The 24,667-nt window shown below is 40.8% G+C and overlaps 1 protein-coding gene and 1 pseudogene across 1 annotated transcript; both read left to right on the top strand.

Moving 5' to 3' along the window:
* Window positions 1–2,817: 2,817 nt before the first annotated feature.
* LOC127802842 (uncharacterized) lies at window positions 2,818–3,732 on the top strand. Its single transcript, XM_052338891.1, has one exon. The coding sequence runs from the start codon at window positions 2,818–2,820 to the stop codon at window positions 3,730–3,732; it is 915 nt and encodes a 304-aa protein (XP_052194851.1).
* Window positions 3,733–3,798: 66 nt separating this feature from the next.
* LOC127802840 (uncharacterized) lies at window positions 3,799–5,338 on the top strand (annotated as a pseudogene).
* Window positions 5,339–24,667: the final 19,329 nt, after the last annotated feature.

Below are 24,667 nucleotides of genomic sequence, written 5' to 3'. Positions count from 1 at the left end.
ATCCGCCCCTGTATATATATATATATATATATGACTTACTTTTTGCAGACAGCCAACATGATATTTCTGGATCAACCAGTGGGGGCTGGATTTTCGTATTCGAGAACCCTAGAGGGTTGGCCATCTTCCGATTCCAAATCTGCACAACAATCCTACGAATTCCTCCTAAAGGTAATTAAGGTGCAAAACAATAAATTATAAAAATACTATCGGTATATCATGATTTATACATTGAATTAAATAATATAGTTAAAATATTTAAAATATCTCTAACTTAAAACAGTGAGGTGAGACGATAAGACATATGATTAAAATACAACTCACTTTAAATAGTGAGACAGTGAGGTATGAGAAATATTTTTATCATTTATGATGCATCGAGAGATATCAATAATGTGGTCGAACAAATTATGTAATTGTGATTTATTTATTTATAACTATCAAATTTGACGACAGTGATTGAAGAATTTAGTGGGTGAGTTCCTTAATTTAAGGAGCCACGCTATTGATACTTCATTTATGATATCTTAAATTACACAATAAATATAAATGATAAAAATAAATAAATCTTAACTTACATAATAATAAGTAAAAAAACTAATAGTGTTGGCAGGCAGCTAGAGACAAATGGGTGGTCTACCCCAACTCTATTGAACTGAGTGCAATTTTGTTCACCCTCTTTAATGGGGTGAACATCACCCTCACACTTTTTGTGAGGGTGAGAAAAGCAACGGAATGACATGTAATGGGATAATTGCCGTTCCGTTGCTTTTTCACCCTCACACTTGTGTGAGGATGATGTTCACCCGTTAAAGGGGGTGAACAAAATCGCACTCTCTCGAACCCGCCTCGTCCTCGTACTTTGGCCCAAGTACGATAGGGATAGGGATAGGGACAAGGAGAAGGACGGGGCGAAACTCGATTATTTTTGCTAAAAAAATTCAAAATTTCATGGCATGCATATGCAAATAGTTTCTAAAATAATTTAAATTTTAAGGGTATATCTTGTATTATGTGTATATAAATAAAAAAATATATTTCAAATTATATTAGTATAAATTTTTATTTTTTAAGTAAAATAAAAAATATATATTTAAAAATTCACTTTATTGACAACATCTCATAACCTCAAGATTCCTTAATTATTTGCTTACTTAATAGAATATATAAAATTTGTATTTACATATATTCATATGTATATTATTGACAAAGTATTGGGGGGAGTTGGGTTGGCGCCAAAATGATAAGGACTATCCCTATCTTGACTCTTAACTGAAAAATAATTAGAGATTTTTCAAGAGTACCCCAATTGAGACGGACACGAATTTTTGTATTTGAATCATTTTAGCAGTTCTAAAAATTAAACGTTAATTATTAAAAATTTACTAAAAAAGACAATAAACTTAAAAAAACACCCATCGAGTTCCAAACTTTGTCCCCTATCTAAATGATCAAATTTGAATTCTTAATGCAGTGGCTCGAAGAAAACACAAAATATCTTGAAGTTCAACTCTATGTGGCTGGCGACTCTTATTCTGGGATGATGGTCCCATTGATCACTAAATTGATCGCAAATGGTAATTGATCTCAAATACATACATACATATATATATATATAATATTCTCATAAAAATTGAGACCTTTGCAGCCCCAAACTTCACTTTCCCAAGCAGGGTCGGACCTTCCATGAGGCCCGTGAGATAGCTGCCTCAGGGCCCATGAAAATTAATCAATTTGGGGGCCCATAAATTGGAACCCCCTTTTTGGTGAGCCCAGCCGCCCAGCCCAACCGCCCACGATTTTCCCTTTCCCCTTCGAAGCTTCGCGATCTCCCCTGCCCTTCTCGCTCTCGCTTTCGCTGCCCTCTCTCGCTCAATCGCTCTGTAACTGCAAGTCCCTCCGTCCGTTGTCCTCATCCTCGCCTCGTGCCTCGCTTTCGCCGTCGGTTGGTGGCTCGCCCTTGCTCTCCGCTCTCGCCTTTCGTTGCCTCTCTCCTTTCGCTGCTCCATCAGTTCATCAGATCGTCGCCCTCGCTTTCTCGCCTGTCGCCTTTTGCTGCGCCTGCTCGGTCGGCGTCGGCGACTCGGCGGTCGCTCGCCCTCGTGGCCGGTCACCGGTGGTCCGGTGGCTCGCTGCCTCGCTCTCGCTTCTCAGTCGACAGTCGCTCCAGCCTCGGAGCCTCCAGATTCAGTCAGCGTGGGCGACTCGGCGGTCCTTGAAGGCTGAAGCAAATCTGCTTCTCCAGAAGATCTACTTAGCTTATCTTCATTTCATTGCTTCAACTTTCACTTTCAGCAGTTAGTTTCTCTTTCACGAATCATTTTCATTTCGTTTCGTTTGTGATACATTGGAGATTTAGATTATTTGATAGCTTTGTGATACATTGGAGATTTGGATTATTTGATAGCTGATTCATTTCGTTTCGTTTGTGATACATTGGAGATTTGGATTATTTGATAGCTGATTCATTTCGTTTCATTTGTGATACTGATACATTGGAGATTTGGATTATTTGATAGCTGCCTATGTGTCTATTTTATTGATGTTGTCTAACTTGGCTTTATTGGTGTTGGCTGAATCTGGTAAAATAAAATTTATTTTTATTGTTGTCTTTATTTTGTTTATATACGTGATAATTGTTTTATTATTAGAAATTGTAATTAGAGTCTAGAGATGCTTGGTTCATTTTATTCTTCTTATTATTACAAGTTGAGATAAAAATTAAGTTTAACATTATTATTGCTTAAGTGTGTCGTGTGATGTCATAATATTTTTTTTCTTTTGACTTTTGTTAGGTTTAAGCAATAGTTACAAATCATGCCTCCTAAACATATGTCTGGAGCTCAAAAAAGAAAAAGAAAACAGAGGGAAGAAGTATTAGTTCAATATCAAGCTGGTGATATGTTTAAATACTTTAATAGTAGCAAAGTAACACAGAGAGAAGAAATAGTTGAAAATTTGGGTGAAACTTCAATAGAGGAACAAGAAACTTGGAATGATAATGTCAATGATCAAGGAGACTTAGTTGATGAATTGAATGAAGACAAAGATGATCACGTTGATGTCAATGAATCAAATGAGAAAGAAGAAGACAATGTTCAACATAAAGATTTATTGATTAATTTTTATGATCCAGGGTGTTGGGATAAAATTGACCAAAATATGAGAGATTTGTTAGTAGAGAGGGGTCCAAAAAGAGTTGATGGAATCTTGTTTCCTAAAGATAGTAGTGATAGGCATTTTGAATTATCACAATATAAGCGAGTATTGCTCAATGGGGAAACAAATGATAGGAGATGGCTAGTATATTTAGTTCATTTGGACAAGGTTTTTTGCTTTTGTTGTAAGTTATTCAAGACTAAAAAAAAAATGAGTAAAATTGGTCCGTTGGGAAATGAAGGATACAGAGATTGGCATAATATGGGTCGAGGCCTTAAAAATCATGAAGCAAGTAAGGAGCATATAGATTGCATGACTAGTTGGATTGAATTAGAAACAAGACTGAGTAAAAATAAGACAATTGATCAAAGTGTGCAGATTGAAATCAATAAAGAAAGAGAACACTGGAGACAAGTGTTGAAGAGGATAATAGCTATTGTGCAAAGATTGGCAAAAAATAACTTGGCATTTCGAGGAGATTGTGAGAAGCTGTATGTAGAAAACAATGGTCTTTTTTTGCAAATGATTGAAATGATTGCTGAGTTTGATCCGATTATGAAGGAGCACATTTGACGTATTCAAGCACATGAGACTCATTATACATATTTGGGTCCTAAAATTCAAAATGAATTGATACAAATGTTGGCAAATGAGGTAAAAAGTTCAATTCTTAGAAAAGTTAAGCAAGCAAAATATTTTTCGGTCATATTAGATTGTACGCTAGATGCTAGTCATGAGGAGCAAATGTCCCTTGTAATACGATGTGTGGATTATTCAACAAACTCTGTAATGGTAGAAGAATATTGGGTAGAATTTTTAAAGGTTGATGATACATCAGGGCTTGGACTTTTTACTGAGCTTAAAAACATGTTGACCAATCTTGAGCTGGACATTGATGATATAAGAGGTCAGGGGTATGACAATGGGTCTAATATGAAAGGGAAGCATAAAGGTGTACAGACAAGATTACTTGAAATAAATCCGAGGGCTTTTTATACTCCATGTGGTTGTCATAGTCTTAATTTGACTTTATGTGATATGGCAAATTGTTGTCCTAAAGCTATGTCATTTTTTGGAGTGATACAATGCATCTATACATTGTTTTCTTCATCTACCAAGCGATGGAAAATTTTCAAAGATCATGTAAAAGGTCTTACACTTAAGCCATTGTCACAAACACGTTGGGAAAGTCATGTTGAAAGTGTGAGGCCTATAAAAGAGCAAACTGTACAAATAATAGATGCTTTATTTGATTTGGTAGATACTAGTGAAGATCCTAAAACAAAGAGCGAAGCTGAGTCCTTAGCAACACATGAACTTCAGAATTTTGAGTTCTTGCTTGGCATGGTAATTTGGTACAAGTTGTTGCATGCAATCAACACTGTAAGTAAATTCATTCAAGCTGAAAATATGGATATTGATGTTGCTATCAGTCTTTTAGAAGGACTTCTTTTGTTTCTTGATGACTATAGAGAATCTGGGTTTGATAAGGCCATGGTTGAAGCGAAACAAATAGCAAATGAAATAGGAGTTGAAGCTGTATTTCGAGAAAAATGTATGATTCGAAGAAAGAAACAGTTTGATGAGGATGGCAGTGATGAGATAACACAATCAGCAGAAGATTCTTTTAGAGTAAATTATTTCCTCTTCATAATTGATCGAGCTCGTTCTTCATTTCAAACTAGATTTGAACAATTTAAAAAATATGAGGAAACATTTGGATTTCTGTTTAATTTGGAGAGGTTGAAGTGTGCTGATGATGATACTTTATTGGGGTCTTGTAAGAATCTTGAAAAATCCTTGACGCATAATGGTCATTCTGATATTGATGGAGATGATTTGTTTTTGGAGTTGACAATCTTGAAATACTCTTTACCGAAAGAAACAAAAAAAGCAATTGATGTGGTGAACTATTTGAAGAGAATGGATGGGTGTTTCCCAAATGCTTGTGTAGCGTACAGAATTTTGTTAACTATACCAGTTACAGTTGCATCTGCAGAAAGAAGTTTCTCCAAGTTGAAGTTGATCAAGACTTATCTCCGCTCAACTATGTCACAAGATAGATTGAATGGATTGGTTATGTTGTCTATTGAGAAAAAAAATGTTAGAACAGCTTGATTATGTAAACTTGATTGATATTTTTGCCTCCAAAACTGTAAGGAGAGTAGTTTTTAATTGATAATTTAGAAAATTTTCAATTTTATTCTTTGATATGGTATAAATATTTATTTATTTATTTTATATTTTATTATAAAAAAATAAAATTTAAATATACTCTATGATTCGGGGGCCCATTTTTACATTTCGTCTCAGGGCCCCCAAATCTCAGGTACGGCACTGTTCCCAAGTTTGATCTTCTGTTTTATGTCTGTTCTTACAGGTAATAAAAATGGCCGCACGCCATATATGAACCTCAAGGTATATATATATATATATAGGAGGATCTTCTTCTTCTTCTTCTTCTTCTAATTAATCAATTAGGAGCGGATTTAGTACCATAATCAGATCAGTGTGAGGATGAAGCAATTAATTATATGGAAATTATGATCAGGGGATGGTCCTTGGGAGCCCCAGAACTGATTCCATCATTGATGAGAACTCCAAAGTAGTATTCTCTAACAGGATGACCCTTATCTCAGATGAGATCTATGAGGTATTTGAACCCTAAATCTTAAAAATTAGATTTAATCTCTTGCATGGTTTGGTATTAATGATTGATTAACTTCTTGAGATTGCATGTACTAGTGGTTGACGCTAATTAATAAGCTGTATAATTAATTAATATTGGGTTTGTAGTGATGTGGCACCAACTGAAATTATTAGAATACCCCTACGCGCTGATAGTCTCACCTGCCACGCGGATCACCTGAGAGACCGACACGTGGCAAGTCAACATTCCGGAGCGGAGCCCGGGAAATTCGGGCCGAGTCGCAAGACCCGTTCCAACTTGACTGGGATTCTCGGGAGTCATGCCCACTCATCTCGGGTACCCCAAAACGGGTTCGCCTATAAAAGACAAGGACTCTCGTCAGGTACAGGCAAGCTCTACATCTCTCTCATTTACTTCTACTTGCATTTACTCTACTGATTTGAGCGTCGGAGTCCACCCCGGGGGATCCAAGCCCCGACCCTCCATTGTCTTGTAGGTTCTACACCCGAGGTCCGATATCGCCAAGTCCGAGGTACCATTCCCGAGGTCCAGTTGCAGAGGTGGCACGTGGTGGTCGGTCCCAAATACCATCATCATTTGGCGCCCACCGTGGGGCCGACATCCATACTCGCTAGCCTCTTCATTCCCTACCTCGCGCTTCGGACTTCAACTCCTCACCTCGGACCTCGGTCTTTCCGCGAGTGTCAAACGACTTTCGCTCCATGTCATAACTAACCACATGGCTCCCCGAAGAGACGTGACTCGCAGCTAGGTCGGAGCCAATCTAGAAGCCCCGCAACAAGGAGAGAATCCACCACCTCCAGTCAATCCCATGCCAGAGGACCGACTCACCAGGTTAGAAAACTAGGTCCAACAGCTAACTGAGTTGTTGACTGGTTATCTACACCAGACTGAACAGCATCGTTCGCATGTGCCCTCTTAGCGGGCGGAACATCAGTCACCTCCTCCTGCTCGGAAGCCTCGTCAATCCCGCCAGACGGGTCAGGAAATCCACTTATCTGAGGAGACAGGATCCACTTCTGCCCCCTCGCGAGAAGGAGGGACTTCGCAGGAGAGATGATTGCGTTTCCTAGAGAAGCAAGTCCAGGAACTCAAGAAGGGAAAGAAAGAGCTACTCCACCTCGGCTCTAACCAACCCTTGAGTAAGGACATCATGGCAGAGGTTCCACCAGAAAGGTTTCGTATCCCCTCCATCAAGCTCTATGACGGAAGCACAGATCCCTATGACCACGTCGAGCTTTTCTCCTCTCACATGCTGGTGCAATCGGGGTCGGACGCGATGTGGTGTCGGGCATTTTCGGCCACTTTGGGAGGACATGCCCGGACCTGGTACTCTTGCCTTCCCTATCGTTCCATCAACCGCTGGGAAGAGCTGAAGACCTGTTTCTTAGCCCACTACACTCCCTTGAAGCGCCACCGAAAGTCTTCCATGGCTCTGGTGAACATCAAGCAGAACCAGGGTGAATCCTAAGGGATTTCGTGGCTAGGTTTAACGAAGAGGCATTAAGTATCGATGAGTTTGACCAATGAATCGCAATGGTGGCTCTTCAGAATGGCTTGAGAGCTGGGCCATTTGCTCAGTCCTTAGCCAAGACTCCACCTCGTACTTTCACAGAGGCCTTAGCCCAGGCTAATAAGTACATCAATGTCGAAGAGGTGATGAAGGTGAAGCGGGTGGAACAACCTGACAGGAAAGAAAGAGAAAAGGAGAAGAAAAAGCCGGCACTAGAGCAGAAGATAGACTATCGCCCCTCCCGAGCTCCTGATCGCCCGGGTTTTGGGGGTGCATGTGGCAGCCCGGTGAATTACACTCCCCTCAATACAAGTCGAGCAGAGATTCTCCTAGCATTGGAGGATAAGAATTATTTACGGCGTCCTTCTCCGCTGAAATCTCCACCTAACACTCGAAGCAAAAAGAAGTATTACCGTTTTCACCGCGACCACGGCCATGATACTGAGGATTGCATCCAACTGAAAGAAGAAATACAAGAGCTTATCAACCGAGGATACCTCCGGGATTTCGTGGGTCGAGGAGGTACGAGCTCGGGCAGGGTAGAATCCAAGTCGGCGCATCGAGAGAGGTCTCCAACTTGAGATCGCTTTCGAGAGCGAAGCCAAACACCGCCCCGGAGAGAAGGAAAGTAGCCCGCCGAGGAGGGGGGACAGAAGTTTATCTTGTACACGCTGGCGGCAGGGACAGTCCCAGGGTCCCACTCAAATGCTCCCAAGAGCACGGTAAAGGAAGGGGTGGTCATCACTTTCTCTGAGGAGGATCTTCCGAGTTATCCCAACTATTCGGACCCTCTGGTGATCACTGCTCAAGTGGGAGATGAGGTGAATCCTCGTGGACCCAGGTAGCTCTTCAAAGATTCTCTACAAGAGGGCATTCCTAGGGATGGGGTTCACGCTCGATCAGCTGAGGCCAGTCCGTGTCCCATTGGTGGGTTTTGATGGGATGGTGATCCATTCTGAAGGTTTGATCCGGTTGCCCCTGACGGTCGGTAGTGGTCCTCATAAATCCCGGGTGACGTTGGATTTTTTGGTGGCAGATGTGCCCTCGGCGTACAATATGATCCTTGGTAGGTTTGGGCTTAGTGCTCTGAGGGCAGTACCGAGTACGTATCACATGGTGTTGAAATTCCCTTTTTCGGGAGGGATTGACAAGGTAAGAGGAGACCAGTGGCAGGCTAGGGAATGCTACGTGGCCTCCTTGAGTGCCACTATGGCCAAGGGGTCAGAGTTAGACTCAGGACCGAATCAGGAGGCGGTCCCCCAAGCTGGTCAGAGCCAGATGGAGACGGAACATGTGAGAGACCTAAGTATAGGAGCAGGTCAGAGGTTAGTAAGGGAGGGGGGACAGAATTCCGCTGCCCCTCCCACTGTGGTTACTAGTTTTATCTTGGAAGGTCCGGAAGAGCCTAAGACTTCAGAGCTGGTGGATGAGCTCGAGGAAGTCCCACTGGGGGAAGAGCTCGATCGGACAGTGCGAATCAGTGCCAAGTTACAGGAGCCCTTGAGTTCCGAGATCCTTTCACTCCTGCGCCGATATCAAGATGTGTTTGTATGGTCTACCTTGGATATGCCGGGGATAGACCCAGCGATCATGACACATCGCTTGGGGCTCTACCCGGATTGTGTGCCGGTAAGACAAAGGAAGAGGAAGTTTGCCCCGGAGCGGGCTAAAGCTATAGAGGTGGAGGTGGAAAAGCTTATGGAGGCTAATCATATTAGGGAAGTCAACTACCCAGAGTGGTTAGCCAACGTGGTTCTTGTCTCCAAGGGATCGGGAAAATGGAGGCTTTGTATTGATTTTAAAGATCTTAACAAGGCTTGCCCGAAAGACAGTTACCCTCTGCCCAGGATTGATGCGTTGATTGACGGAACAACGGGGTGTCAGCTAATGAGTTTCCTGGATGCATTCCAAGGGTACCACCAAATCCCACTACACCCTGAAGATCAGGAAAAGACCGCCTTCATCACGGATAAGGCTACCTATTGTTACCGAGTTATGCCCTTCGGGCTGAAGAACCCTAGAGCTACATATCAGAGGTTGGTCAACAAACTGTTCAAAGCTCAACTCGGTCGAAACATGGAGGCTTACGTGGATGACATGTTAGTCAAGAGTCTATTGGCTGAACAGCATCCGGACGACTTGGAGGAGTGCCTCAGAACCTTACGCCAGTATCAGATGAAGCTCAACCCGGCCAAGTGTACCTTCGGGGTTACAGCTGGTAAATTCTTGGGGTTCATGGTGCATTATCGGGGAATTGAGGCTAACCCCTCGAAGATAAAGGCCATACTCGAGATGCCTCCCCCTCGAAGTATCAAGGAGGTGCAGAGGCTAACCGGGAGAATAGCAGCATTAAGGAGGTTCTTGTCAAGATCTGCGGAAAGACAATTGCCATTCTTTAAAGCCTTGACTCGAGTCTAGAATTTTGCATGGACAGAGGAGTGCCAAGAGGCGTTTGAACAGCTGAAACAGTGTCTAGTCTCCCCCCCAGTCCTGGCAAAACCACAGCCGGGAGAGTCACTATATATTTATCTGGCTGCCTCAGATGAGGCTGTCAGTTCGATTTTGGTGCGGGAGGAGGACAAAATTCAAAAGCCGGTCTATTATGTGAGCAAAAGGTTGGCCGGAGCTGAGATTCGTTACACTCCAACAGAAAAGTTGGCCTATGCCCTAGTCATCTCCGCTCGAAAGTTGAGGCCTTACTTTGAGGCACACCACATTATTGTCTTATCAAGTCAGCCGCTGAGGCATGTGCTGGGAAAGCCGGACTTGTCGGGGAGGATGCTCAAATGGGCAGTAGAGCTGAGTGCTTTCGACATCGACTATCAACCTCGGCCGGCCATCAAGGCGCAGGCTCTTGCCGACTTCATCGTGGAGGGTACCCTACCAGAGGAAGCAGACGAAGGGATTTCCCAGACTTGGACTCTCTCCATAGATGGCAGCTCCAGTGTCGGAGGCAGTGGCGCTGGATTACTATTGCAGGGCCCCGATGGCCAGGCTTGGCCGTATGCCCTCCACTTCGAGTTCAATGCCTCTAACAATGAGGCCGAGTATGAGGCGCTCATTGCCGGGCTCAAGCTAGCGGAACAGATGGGAGTCAGAGATCTGGAGGTATATTCTGACTCGAATTTAATTGTGCAGCAGGTCACAGGAGAGTTCGAGGCCCGAGAGGACGTCATGGCCCAATACTTAGCGATAGCCAAAGATCTTATGGCACGATTTCGGACAGTGAAAATCAATCATGTCCCACGAGCACAGAATGCAGTAGCGGATGCTCTCTCGAGGATAGTTGCTTCTTCCTTCCCTAGGAATTCCCGAGCTGTTTACATGGAGTCGTTGCCCCAGAGGAGCATAGAGACTGAGGCAGAGCAGCTTTGCGTGGAAAGGGTTGAAAGTTGGATGGATCCCATCGTAGCACATTTGACCAAGGGATGGCTACCCGAGGAGGAACAGGAAAGTCGAAAACTCAAGCGCCAGACTGCCAAGTTTCTACTGGTGGGATCAGACCTTTATAAGAAATCCTTCACTCAGCCGCTGCTGAAGTGTGTGGGACCGGTCGAGGCCGACTATATCCTAAGGGAAATCCACGAAGGGATTTACGGCAGTCACATCGGAGCTCGGTCTCTCTCCCAGAAGGCACTTCGGCAGGGGTATTACTAGCCGACAATGATGAGCGACACTGGGCATTTGGTCCAGACTTGTGAGAGATGCCAAAAAACTTCCAACCTGGTTCACACCCCGGCAGCTGAACTCACCCACCTGGCTTCGCCTTGTCCGTTTGCCAGGTGGGGAGTCGATATCCTCGGGCCTTTTCCACTAGCAGCTGGACAGAACAAATACTTGATAGCAGCCATCGACTACTTCACTAAGTGGGTGGAGGCCGAGCCTGTGGCGACTATTACAGGTCGGAGGGTAAAACAATTCCTTTGGAAATCCATCGTCTGCCGGTTTGGTATTCCAAGGGTGCTAATAACTGACAATGGCACCCAATTTGAAGACCGATCAGTGCAAGAATGGTGCCGAGAGTTGGGGATTAAGCAACATTTTACCTCGGTCGCCCATCCTCAAGCTAATGGGCAGGTAGAGCTTACGAACAGGACCATTCTGCAAGGACTCCGAGCTCGGGTTGAGAAGGCGGACGGTCAATGGGTAGATGAGCTCCCCAGTATACTATGGTCTTATCAAACCACACCGCGAATGGCTACAGGAGAATGCCCTTTCACATTGTGTTATGGCTCGGAGGCTCTTATCCCTGTCGAGATTGGGGTGAGGAGCTACCGAGTGGAGCATTTCGATCCTGAGATTAACGAGCAAGGGCTAAGGTGCAACTTGGATTTGATGGATGAGCTCCGAGACCTGGCACGAATTCAGCAAGCCGCATATAACCGGCGCATTGCTAGGTACTACAATCGACGAGTCCACGCTAGGAGCTTCATGCCAGGAGATCTTGTTTTACGATGGTTCGACGTGAGTCATCCTCGGGACATGAATAAACTAACTCCGAATTGGGAAGGGCCGTACAGGGTGGTGGAATCCCTAAGTCCGGGGGCATATCGACTAGAAGACATGGAAGGCAAGCCCCTGAAGCATACTTGGAATGTGCAGAACTTAAGGAAGTTTTATCAATTAGCAGGGGAATTCCCTGAATCTCTTTGTACTCTTTTTCTTTACGACTAATGGCAAGGCTTCATATTCTCTTCATCTAATAGCAATTTTCCAAAGGATTATACTTCGTCGAAGAAAAATCTAAGGGTCACGAGCCCTAGGCCGTCCTCAAAAGAGGATTAAGGGTCACGAGCCCTAGGCCGTCCTCAAAAGAGGATTAAGGGCCACGGAAAAAACCCTAGCTAACACCCTCCTTCGCGTGGGAATGGCTAAAACCCAAGGGTCACGAGCCCTAGGTCGTCCTCAAAAGTGGACTAAAGGCCATGGAAAAACTCTAGCCAACACCCTCCTTCACGTGGGAGTGGCTAAAACCCAAGGGTCACGAGCCCTAGGCCGTCCTCAAAAGAAGACTAAGGGCCACGGAAAAAACCCTAGCTAACACCCTCCTTCGCGTGGGAGTGGCTAAAACCCAAGGGTCACGAGCCCTAGGCCATCCTCAAAAGTGGACTAAGGGCCATGGAAAAACTCTGGCTAACACCCTCCTTCGCGTGGGAGTTGCTAGAATCCAAGGGTCACGAGCTCTAGGCTGTCCCCAACGGTGGACTGATGGCCACGAAAAGATCTGTTCATGGGTCACGAGCTCTCGGCTGTCCCCCAAGGGTGAACTAATGGCCAAGGAAAAATTACAACACAACACCCTCCTAATTGTGGACCTAGGGAGAACCAAGGGTCAAATTCACCCTCATCAACTATGGAAGGGATCGAGGTTCAACTAGTCTCAGCCCATATGTTCGCAAGCAAAAGATGAACAGTCAAAATGAAACGGCACTGTATAAAAGCGAGATGATCCAATACATGATAATAGAGGAAGTACAAAAGGCCCTAGCTAGAGAAAAAAAAAGAAAGAAAAGCTCAAGCATCAGGAGGCGCATCACCATCATCGGCCATCTCCGAGTCCTCCATCCCGGCCACAATCTCCGCAATAGACCGAACAGTGGACATGTCCAAGTCTGGATGAGCTCGTAATACCTCTGTCTCATGAGCTTGGAATCCCTTTGTCCAAGCGTCCTGCAGGTTCTTCTGGAGGAACTCCTCTACCTCAGGAAGCTTGATGGGCTCGGCATACTTGCGCTCATATTGGCGAATGACTGAGTTCGCCCGAGATAGCTTGGAGCTCATCTGAGATAGCTCTGCCTCTAGCCCCTGAATACGTAGGTCTGAAGCCTGCCGCTGGGAGGACAACTCATCCAAGTTCTTCCTGTGGCTCTCCAGTAACTCGTCCCTTTCCTGCAGCTGGGTGTCTAGCTCCAAGGTCTTCTTGGAAGCTTGAGAGAAACGTCCAGAAAAGTTCGAAACGAGTGTGACCACCTGCAATGGGCAAGGCAAGTAAGGACAACATAGATGAGACTGGAGGATGTTGATAAAGTATAGGTGATTACCTGGGCCAGATACTTGCACAATGTGGCTTCTATGGCCTCCGAGGACTGCTCAGCCAACACCTGACGATCGACGGGAGTGTCGAAGTGGTGAATCATACGTCTTGCCACCTGAGTGTTCCGGATGAGATCGCTTGCCTTCACTCCCCAATCGGGAACATGGTCTGGACTGTGGGGAGGAGACTCCGGGGCTGACATGAGCTCTCTCGGAGGATGGGAAGTCCTCTTCCTCTTAGCACGACTAGGCTCTCATTCCTCAACAGGAGGAGCATTCAAGGCAGCCTTTCCCCCCGTAAGAGTTGGGGCGCCCTCGTCCTCCGCGGGTCTCCGTTTGTTCTTCCCCCAGATGAAAGCTGTGCTCACCATCTCAGCTGCAAATGCGCAAACAAGATATTAAGGGCAAGGAAAGCAAGTTAGAAAAGTATGAAAATAGTGGGAAATGACTACCCAAAGTGACATCAGGCTCGAAGCAAGTGTGAGTGGATAAACCCCCCAGGTACAAGGTGCGATCACATATCAAGACCCGAGCGCTGATAGGGTTCAGCTCCCTCAAGATCTGAATATTGTGAAGCTCGTCCTGCGTGATCTTGCGACTACGGACCTTTGAGGGCTGGAAAGCCCACTCAACTGGCACCCCGAAGCTGACCCCCCGGTCTTTCAAGCCAGCAAAGAAAAATCTACTCTTCCATCGTTTTACAGATGTGGGGTTATCGACTACGAACTGACGCTGGTTGAGGGGGGAAAAGGTAAATCGAGGTTCAGTTTTGCTAATGGAAATTACTTTGAACATCCTAAAGAAAAGTTGAGTAGTGGGCTCAATGTCCCGAGCTCGACAGCAGAGAACGAAGGTAGATAGGCACCTCCAGCCATTGGGAGTCAACTGAGAGGGGCATAACCCCAGATAGCGAACACCTCAACTACAGGAGTCGCGGGAGGGAATCTAAGGCCGGCAATCGAGGCCTGCTCGTAGACGGTGATACAGCCATAGGGGGCCTGGTGAGCTTTCAGACCTCGGGGTTCACTATACCAATACTCATCATGAATGAGGTGGTATTTTCGGAGGAGGGGAAACAACTCCCTCTCGGTTATGGTAGAATGGTCCGTGGTTAGATCCTCGGGTAAGCTTCCTAAGTTGGGATCACTACTCACATGAGATTCTGAAGTGGGATGAAGTGAAATTCTTTCAGGCCTCCTAAGTTTCCCGAGCCTACGAAGGGGGCCGTGGGAGGGGCTGGATAACTCGGTGTGTGATTCCTCACTACTAGAGCTGGTACTAGAGTTTTCGGAATCAGAGGAAGAAGAAGAAGAAGACATGCTAAAAAATGAGCAGAAGTAGTTAAGAGAAGGTCACTGACCAGGAGAGTAAAGGTCGAGGTCAGGAAAAAACAACCACAACTGGGCTAGAGCCTCGGAGAGCTCAGTAGGCGTGATTTAGCTTGGGAAAATCTCGAGTCACGCCTGCGAAAAAGAAGAGCCAAGGAAACAGGTTAGTGAAGTTAAGCCTTGTTTTAAAGATCGTTTTGTTATTATTAACAAAGGAGAAGTCCAAGGGTCGGCCATGGCTGACCCAAGGAATGAAAAATAATAATAATGAATAATTAATTAATTAAAAAAAAAGGCAAAAGTCCGAAGGGTCGGCCATGGCCGACCCAAGGACGCTCATATATCTATGTAGGTGTATATGTATATATATATATATTAGATGTAAAAAAAAAAAAAATTCGTAGAAGAAGAAGCAGGAGGGGGGTCGGCCAGGCCAAGCCAAGCGCTCGGCCGTGGTCGAGGGGCTCGGCCTCGTCGAGATCTGGCGAGACCGAGCATGGCCGAGCCAGAGCTCGGCCATGGCTGAGCACGGCCAACCTCGGCCGCGACCGAGGTCCGGCCATGGCCGAGGCGGCCTGGCCAGGTCGACCTCGGCCAGGCAGAGGCGCCTGGCCGAGGGAAAAATTTGAATTTTTTTAAAAAAAAAACAAGCAAAATGGAAGCAAAGGTAAAAAATAAATAAATAACAAATAAGGAAAAATAAAAGCAAAGGAGAATGGAAAAGACTAACCTCAAGGAGATGAATGCTTGTCTTGGAATAATAATTGTGGGGTGGGGTCTTAGGGCTTATATAGAGGGGACCCAAAGGAAGAAAAATTCAAAATGACAATGTTTCCCTCCAAACGAATTCTTCCCTCCAACCAAAACCCATCCCTATAATTTCAGGTTAGTAAATGAGGTTTTTAAGCACTAATCTCAACTTTAAAAACACTCTCGTGCGTCTTGGTAAAAATCAACAGTCAGGTAACCTACTCCTCGACCCAGCATAGTTTTCAGCTCGGCTCAAGGAATGGGGGGCAAGTGATGTGGCACCAACTGAAATTACTAGAATACCCCTACGCGCTGATAATCTCACCTGCCACGCGGATCACCTGAGAGACCGACACGTGGCAAGTCAACACTCCAGAGCGGAGCCCGAGAAATCCTGGCCGAACCGCAAGACCCGTTCCAACTTGACCGGGATTCTCGGGAGTCGTGCCCACTCATCTCGGGTACCTAAAACGGGTTCGCCTATAAAAGACAAGGACTCTCGTCAGGTACAGGCAAGCTCTACATCTCTCTCATTTATTTCTACTTGCATTTACTCTACTGATTTGAGTGTCGGAGTCCACCCCGGGAGATCCAAGCCCCGACCCTCCATTGTCTTGCAGGTTCTACACCTGAGGTCCGACATCGCCAAGTCCAAGGTACCATTCCCAAGGTCCAATTGCAGAGGTGGCACGTGGTGGTTGGTCCCAAATACATGTAGAATGCCAAAAGGGCTTGCAACGAGAGCTACTAGTCAGATGCAGACCCAACAAACACAGCTTGCACCATAGCCGTTGCCCAGATAACAAAGGTTTAAGGATTATATATATGGATTCGTCTTCTCTTCAACTTTAATTAAACCAAGATGTTATTTATATATATTTCCATAAATAATTAATATTAAGTGGCTAAATAATTAATATTTCTGTTTATTAAATGAATAATTTGATCTCTACTTGTGTTGTTAAATTGACAGTGTGTGAAAGATCTGTACCGATATAATATTTTGGAACCCAAATGTGAACAAATTGGAAGAATCCCACTTGAAGTTGAAGATGAACGCTCTTTACTATTCTCTCCTCTCCTCATCCCAAGTTTATGGTGTCGAGTAATCCTCATCTCTCTCTCTCTCTCTCTCTCTCTCTATATATATATATATATATCTGTGCGTGTGTGTGTGTGAATGTAAAAATTAAAGAAATATTTAAGTTGTTGTTTACATGTTTTACAGAGTTTTAATTACACGCTCTCCGATGCTTGGGCAAACGATGAGGCTGTTCAAGAAGCATTACATGTTCGAAAGGTATCACTTTTACTTGCAAAAGTATCATTTCGATACTTAAATTTGATATTTATAATATTATTCTATATTAATATCTTGTATATTTGTATTGATATGATATATAATATAAGATATTAATATATAATATTATTAACTATTAAATTATAAGTTAAGAAGAGAAGAGAATTCGAAACATTTGTTAATTAAACTCAATTCATGACGATCATCTAAAACGATGAATGTGCAATTAGGGAACCGTGATGTACTGGCTGAGATGTAACAGTAGCTTGTCATACACGCATGACATATTGAGTGTTCTTCCCATTCATCAACAACTAAAAAAGTTAGCTTTACAAGTGTTTGTGTTCGTGTAAGTTATGCTTTCTACCTAATTTATGATTTTAATAATTTGAAATAATTTTATCTTATCATCTTAATAATAATTATGATTTATGATCATATTAAACTACAATAACCATGTTTTGCCCACTACATTTTATTTATTTATTTTAATTATACGAACCACCCCTCAAATAATAATTATAATTCGTCTCTTCTATTGATAGCGGTGACCGTGACATTGTTGTTCCGTACGTGGGCACTGCCAAATGGATCAGATTTTTGAAGTTGACGAACTCTAAAGATTGGAGGCCATGGTTTCTTGATGGTCAAATCGTAGGGTAAATACTATTACAAGCATACGAAAATGCACTTTAAACACTTTATATTAATATAATAATGTCTTGTATAAGGTACAAATGTATATAGGTTAAATAGTATAAATAATTATTAAATTTTATATTAAAATATAACAAAATTATTAATTAGTAAACTTCAATTTGTAAGCCAAACGTCACACTAGAGTTCAATTTAATATACAATTTTATAACTATCATCAATTATTGTTAAAAAAGACTAACAAAATGATGATATTTTTATATTTTAGTATAAGATTTAATGACCCTTTTGTACTTTAGTGCAAAGTTTAATAACTTTTTTTGTATTTTAGTATAAAATTTAGTAATTTTTTTTATACTTTAGTATAAAGTTTAGTGATCATTTGTACTAGTTACTTGTTTACGTTGCTAGCCATCTCATTAGCGTTTTTTAACGACAATTGATAGTGTATATTAAATTAAAATTCAGTGATTTTTTTATACTTTAGTGTAAAATTTAATAACTATTTATACTATTTAGTTAATATATAAGTTAAATAATATAAAAAAGTCACTCAACTTTGTACTAATGTACAAAAAAAGTTATTCAACTTTAATTTGTAGTAAAAATGTCTTTGAATTTCAATTTAGAATATAATTCTATAACTATTATCAGTTGTCGTTAAAAAAGACTAACAAAATGTTAATTTTTTTTGTACTTTAGTGCAAAATTCAGTAATCTTTTTATACTTTAATTCAAAATTTAGTGACATTTTTATACTTTAATGTAAAGTTCAGTGACCATTTGTACTGTTTAGTTGTCTTAGTCATTAGCCACCTTAACATCCCATTAGTCCATTTTAACAATAATTATGAAATTATGTATTGAATTAAAGTTCAATGACATTTTGATTATAGATTGAAATTCAATAATCTTTTTATATTTTAATATAAAGTTTAGTGACTATTTAGTCCAAATATATAAGTAACCATCCAAGGGGGACTAATCTTGTGGATGAACGCAGATACACAGAAGAATGGCATGAGAATGGGTATTAATTGACCTATGCGACAGTGAAAGTAAGAAAAATAAATTTAATTTGACTAAAGTTTGGTGTAAATTAAATTAATTAATGGTGTATTGGGGGTTGAACAGGGGGCAGGTCACACGGCTCCAGAGTACAATCGAAGGGGATGCTATCACATGTTCCAGAGATGGATTCATTTTTATCCTCTTTAGCCTGACATTGAAGACTCCTTCTGCCTTTAAGTTCTGGTTTTCTTTTCTATTTTTGTTTTAAGATTCAACTGTGACAATTAATGTTGCTAATAAAGAAAAACCAGCTGCTGCTTAATCATTAATTGGAGGCTTCCATCATGGTCAAATGTGGGTTAAATCAAAATGCCTGAATTCGACAGGTTGAATTTGGTAGTTCCATTCGATTTAATCTGTATTTTGATTCAATTCGATTTCTAAATTTGAGGATGGCCAAATTGCAGTATTAATCTCTAAAGGGTTAATTTGAGTAAGTAATTCTAAAGGGTTAATTTGGTTTAGCAATTTCCTAACTAAAGTGATAGAGAAAGAGATCAACAAATTGTCAGATTTTGATCAATTCATTAGAAAAAGAAAAGAAGAATAAGAGAAAGGCAAGATAAAATATAAAGGTCTTTTTGTTATATTAATAATTTTAAAAACAATAAAAGATAAAGCGTAGTTATAATTGTAAAGTCAATATCAATTTTTATCATTTTTAAATATCAAAATTGTCTCATTTTTTTGCTAAATCACAAAAGTGTTTAAAGTGTTGAATATGATAATTATAGGAATTAATAATTACTAATAATGAAAAAGGGGAGAGAGTAACTTTCATAAGAATTGCTTCTTCAATCATTGGTAGTATAGTTGTAAATATAAAAAATTAAATTTAATATAATTGAGTGAGGGATCCTATTCCTCCCTTTGTGCCTAATTTTGAAATTGTCCTTAATGTAACTTGTCCTTGTGAAAATCTTTTAATACTTAAAAGCTTGTTTTATATGGAGTGAATTTTATAAGTACCCAATAATGGTGTTGACATTTTCATCCATAACTATGGTGTAGTTCGATTTTAAGAACACTGATAATTTGAATCGTGAGATATTAGTATGATGGAAAAATTTATAATTGAAAATATAAAATATTTGTTAGGAGATATTTTTATTTATGTTATATGAAAATAAAAATAAAAAATAAATACGATACGAAGTAGAAATGGAGAAATGTTATTTTTTCAAAAAATTTGAAAACGGAAAGGTGGAGAAACACATAAATAAATAAAAAAAATATAAGAACTTTTTTATAAATATAATTTTTAATATAAAAAATAAAAAATAAAAATAATTATTCAATCTAAAAATAAACCTAATTAGAGGTGGAATCTAATCTCTTCGTGAGGAAATGATCAATTTTTGATATTTTTTTAATTTTACGAAATGGTTCAAATCATTTTTGAAATTACAAAAAATGTCCATAAACGTTTTTTTTAGTATTTTTCAAAGTTTCAGTATAGGAAATATTTTAAAAATGCCGGAATGACACACCCAAGACATTTTAATGCATCATGAGTTTTTAAATTTTATATTAAAATTAAAAGTGTATAAATATCTTATAGATACTCATTATCTAACATAAATAAAGATAGAGAATTAAGAAAAATAACATGTGACGACAAAAAACAAAATGTTACTTTATCCAAATTTAATGTTGCCACTATTGGAAACACATGTCAACTTGAAACAATAGCCCGCACTATAGGCAACCCCGCCCGGATATCCCAACCGCCCGGTCTATCCGAACGAGAGCGCCTACATAAGAGAAGAGAAACAAACACAAGACAAAAATACCCTGGCATGCATACATATGAAAAATACAACAGCGGAAGCAAAATAATAGACATGCACGCCTACAAGTACCCTGCTGGAACAGCAGTCAAGGAGTATATAAAAATATACAGACACCTGTGCCAACGATAAAAGATACAAGGAACAACCGGGCATAGTCAAAAATGAGAGTTAGAACTCTTAACAAAACATCAGAGAAAACGGGGGCAGCTAACTGTACACCCTACCGACACGACTAGCTACTAGGTGGCACGGTCCTCGCCCTCGACTTTAGCCTTACCCTTACCTGGAATGATGGAAAGCAAGGTGAGTCGCAAGACTCAGCAAGTTTATATAATAAGGAAGGCTGTAAACGAAACAGAAGAGAAGATCACCCCAAATATAAACCCACATGTACACACAAGTCATGTGACGCAACAACGCAACAGTGCCGCATAATAAAACATATACCGGTCCTTGGGGCCCACATAGAACACCTGGCACCCAAGTCCCATACCAACCTGCCGCTGCCTTGAAAGGCAACATAAATCACCATAAACCTGTGCGCACTGTCCCGGGTCGGTACTCCCGTCACCCGTATCCCTGCCGGTACTCCCGACAGCCGAGCCAAAGGCTCCCTCAGAACGGTACTCCCGTCCGAGAACTAATAACTACCAGTAACCATGCAATGCATATAAAATGCAAGGCGTAATGAGCACCAACGTGATACAAGGCGCCCATACATCCAGGCATCAAGCCATGCTTCGCCCACGTAGTAAATCACACGCGATGCATATGCCCGTGCTGGATGCAACCTGACCAATCTAAAATGTCTGTGATCAAGCATAACCAAATCATGATGATCCCATCATGCAGCCCGAACCCATGTGCATACCAAACCATGCAACAAAAATGAAATAATCAGGCATGTTATAATCACATAACGGTAGAGTAGGTTAGCAGTGCCTGACACCGGTCAGCGGTTAGTGACCAGGAGAGACCATCTGACGGCCTAAAATAGACCATACAACAGTCTCACCGTCACCGAACGGCTAACCGTTGCCCCCACTGCCCAACTGCTCTAGCCAATAAATAACCGAAAATCCATAATAATACCCGACAGCTAAGAACCTAGCCCCGGGTGAGTACGACATCATTCCCATAGGATTGGGGGTGATACAAACCCCCGTAGGCAACCAACGATTAATACCCTCGAAACCAGGTTAATAAATTAAATTATTAAACACACCGTTTAAATTCCATAATTTATTAACAGCCAAATCTAACGAAGGGAGGCCAAATAAATTGACATCGAAAGAATCGACAATGAGGGTATATAGAACTTGCCTTTCCGGAGATAACTTTAGGCTCAATTTGACAAAACACGGTCAACGTTATACCAACTGCAATATTCCATTTATAGACAAAACTAATAAAATTGGGCCCCAAATGAAATTTCAACCGCAGAAATTATTAATTACTAAGTTAATTACATACCTGGATAATTAAATCAGGGATTAAACGGGATTTAATTTGAATTTTGAAGCCCAAATTTCTGAAATTTTCCTCCGCGAGCTGCTGTTTTTTTCTGTAAATTTCTTACTGTTCAAAGCACCAAAATCACGCCCGAAATCGGGCAAAAATTCGGCCGAATTTAAGTAGAGCAGGGGGCGCCACGTGGCAGCGCGCGGCAGGCCGTTGGGGGAGGCCACCGCCTCTATCAAAACGACGTCGTTTTGACGTCAAGGGCTAAATTAAATCAGCCAAAATTCCTCAGCCTCGCGCGCCTGCCCGCGGATTCGATCCCGCGTCCACAGCCTGGTCGCCCTCGCGCGCGACCGCTCGGGCCCGCATGCCTATTCAACCTATATAGTATTTAAGTTATATTTAAGGTGAATTTTTGGCTTTTCCGTGATTCACGCCAGCACCCTTAAGTTTCCATTAATTACACTAACACCCACTTAATTAATTACATTAACACCCGAAATTTCTGAAAATCCCACAATTAAATTTATTTTAATTTTTCTGTAATTCCAGAAATTCCTAAAATAATTAAATTAATTATCTTAAATTCTTATTTCCTTAAAATCACCTAATTTAATTTTATTTAACCACCACAAATTATTTTGATATTTCTCTTAAACTCAATTACCCCCAAAATTAAATTAATAGCTATTTACGGGCGTTACACGCACCATTTATCTAAACTGGTTGTTTAGTCGAACTTGAAAACATTATTTTTTGAATTTAAAGCTCTAGGTTTTACAACTATGAGAGTGACTAGATATACTAGAAAATGAAAGTGCGTCTCTTGCTTAGGTAATTTAAATGGGGGCCTCGCGACTTATACATTTAGTGACTTTCGCACTAGACATTCTTTACTGCCTGATTAATGGAAATAAACTAACTACTAGAGATATTCGTATTACTTCATTTGAATTGAAGACCCTTTTTGCCCTCGGTCTAGGATTGATTTGAACTGGCCTTTTGTGTTGTGCGTGATGGCTTACACGTCTGCGTCTGCGTCTGCGTTTTTAACTTTTTAACTTTGGTAAAAAGGTAATGTAGCGGCCCATTCCTGAATTATCCCGCTAGTATAGAAAAATCTAAAAAGAGATCGTTACAAAAATGATATAGAATAAAACTTAAATAAAACACTTAACATTTTTTTTTTCTTGCTCATTGAATAATAGGAACAAAAGATAATACATTTTATTCACAACTTGACTTACATAATCCCATGGGTTAAATGGCCATACCATCCAAATAAAAGAGCAATATTACAAATTGCACAATAAAGTTTTCACTCTACAAGCCCTCAACAAAATACGCCCTGGACCTTTTAGTTGGGAATGTCTCTATACACTTCTAAATTTGAGTTTTAACCCCACTGGACTCGCCTTCTATAGTTTCATTTCTCTTACTTGAATGACAAAAGTAAGCAAGGTAAGGCACAAATTTTAACAAGTATATATAATCAACAAGTGAAATCGTAGAATCAAGGCATAGATAGACCAAATGAAGTATACCCGACTCTCCAAAATACACTAAAAATTTCATTATTAATTTTCCATCATTAATACCATCCCATACCATCACCATTATGCATTTTATGCAACATTTCATTTCCCATAAACATATAGATTTCCACATACCATCACCATTATGCATTTTATGCAACATTTCATTTCCCATAAACATATAGATTTCCATGCATCACATTGGCTTACACAACCTTCCATTTACATGGATCACATCGACTCTCAAAGCCTCCATTCACATGAATCATATCAGCTCACATTAGGGATGTCAATTGCAACTGAAATCATGGGGAACTGATCGAACCAAAATCGAATCGGTCAACGTAGTTAAAAATAGTTTGACTAGGTAATGATTTGGTTTGGGAAAAAATCAAACACTATTTCAATGGGTATGGTTTGGTTATGGTTTTCACTAAATCCAAATCAAAACCTGAAACAAAATCGAACCAAATGTGTGGGTAACAGAACTGAATATACATATATATAATATATATATTTATTTAAAAAATTATATATACACATAATATATAGACTATTTTATAAGTATTTTAACTAATGCATTACAACTATATAAAATATTTAACATTTATAAAGTAATTAACAAATAAAAATAAAGCCTAATTTTAAATTATTTAATTTTTATCAATCAAATAATTATTAAAAAATAACTAATTAAATAATTAAAAAAATAAAACCCGGCAGGAATATGGATCAAACTAAAAAAATTATGGTTAAAATTGAACCCGAATGATTTGGTTATGGTTTTTAATTTTTAAAATCAATGGGTAATGGTTTGCTTTTGATTTTAGTAATTTAAGTTTGGTTTGGTTATAGTTTTGACAAAAACCGAAATAAAACCGAACAATTGCCAACTCTAGCTCACATAGCCTTCCATTACCCTATGCTCACATGCATGCATATGCCTATACATATATATAGAAATATCAATCAACCATTCACTTGCTTGAGCATTTCCTACTGGGCTATATGGCCACCTCACTAGCGTCAGGGGCTCCATAGGATATTCTTTTCTTTCTCATCCCGCGAAACATAGCCGTCGCGCCAAAATAATAATAGGGGTACAAAAAATAATGCCATACAATTCTCATGAGGTCTCACATAAATATAACATGCATGCTCTATTATAGAAATGTTCACATCACGATCATCATGCACATTTAAACATTTCAATATCATTTTCATTCATGAGCCCATGGTATTTTCATTGACAAGATTTAACATCCTTCATTGGGTTTCATTTTCATATCATTTCTCAATACCAAGCAAATTGATTACAAATATCCATCATAAAAGACTCATATTTCATTTCTTATTACACATGATAAATTTCTCACCCTTATGATGCCCACATATC

This window comes from Diospyros lotus, chromosome 5 (genome assembly GCF_014633365.1).
Source record: "Diospyros lotus cultivar Yz01 chromosome 5, ASM1463336v1, whole genome shotgun sequence".
Lineage (NCBI taxonomy): Eukaryota > Viridiplantae > Streptophyta > Magnoliopsida > Ericales > Ebenaceae > Diospyros > Diospyros lotus.
This window is presented reverse-complemented; position numbering and strand designations above follow the sequence as displayed.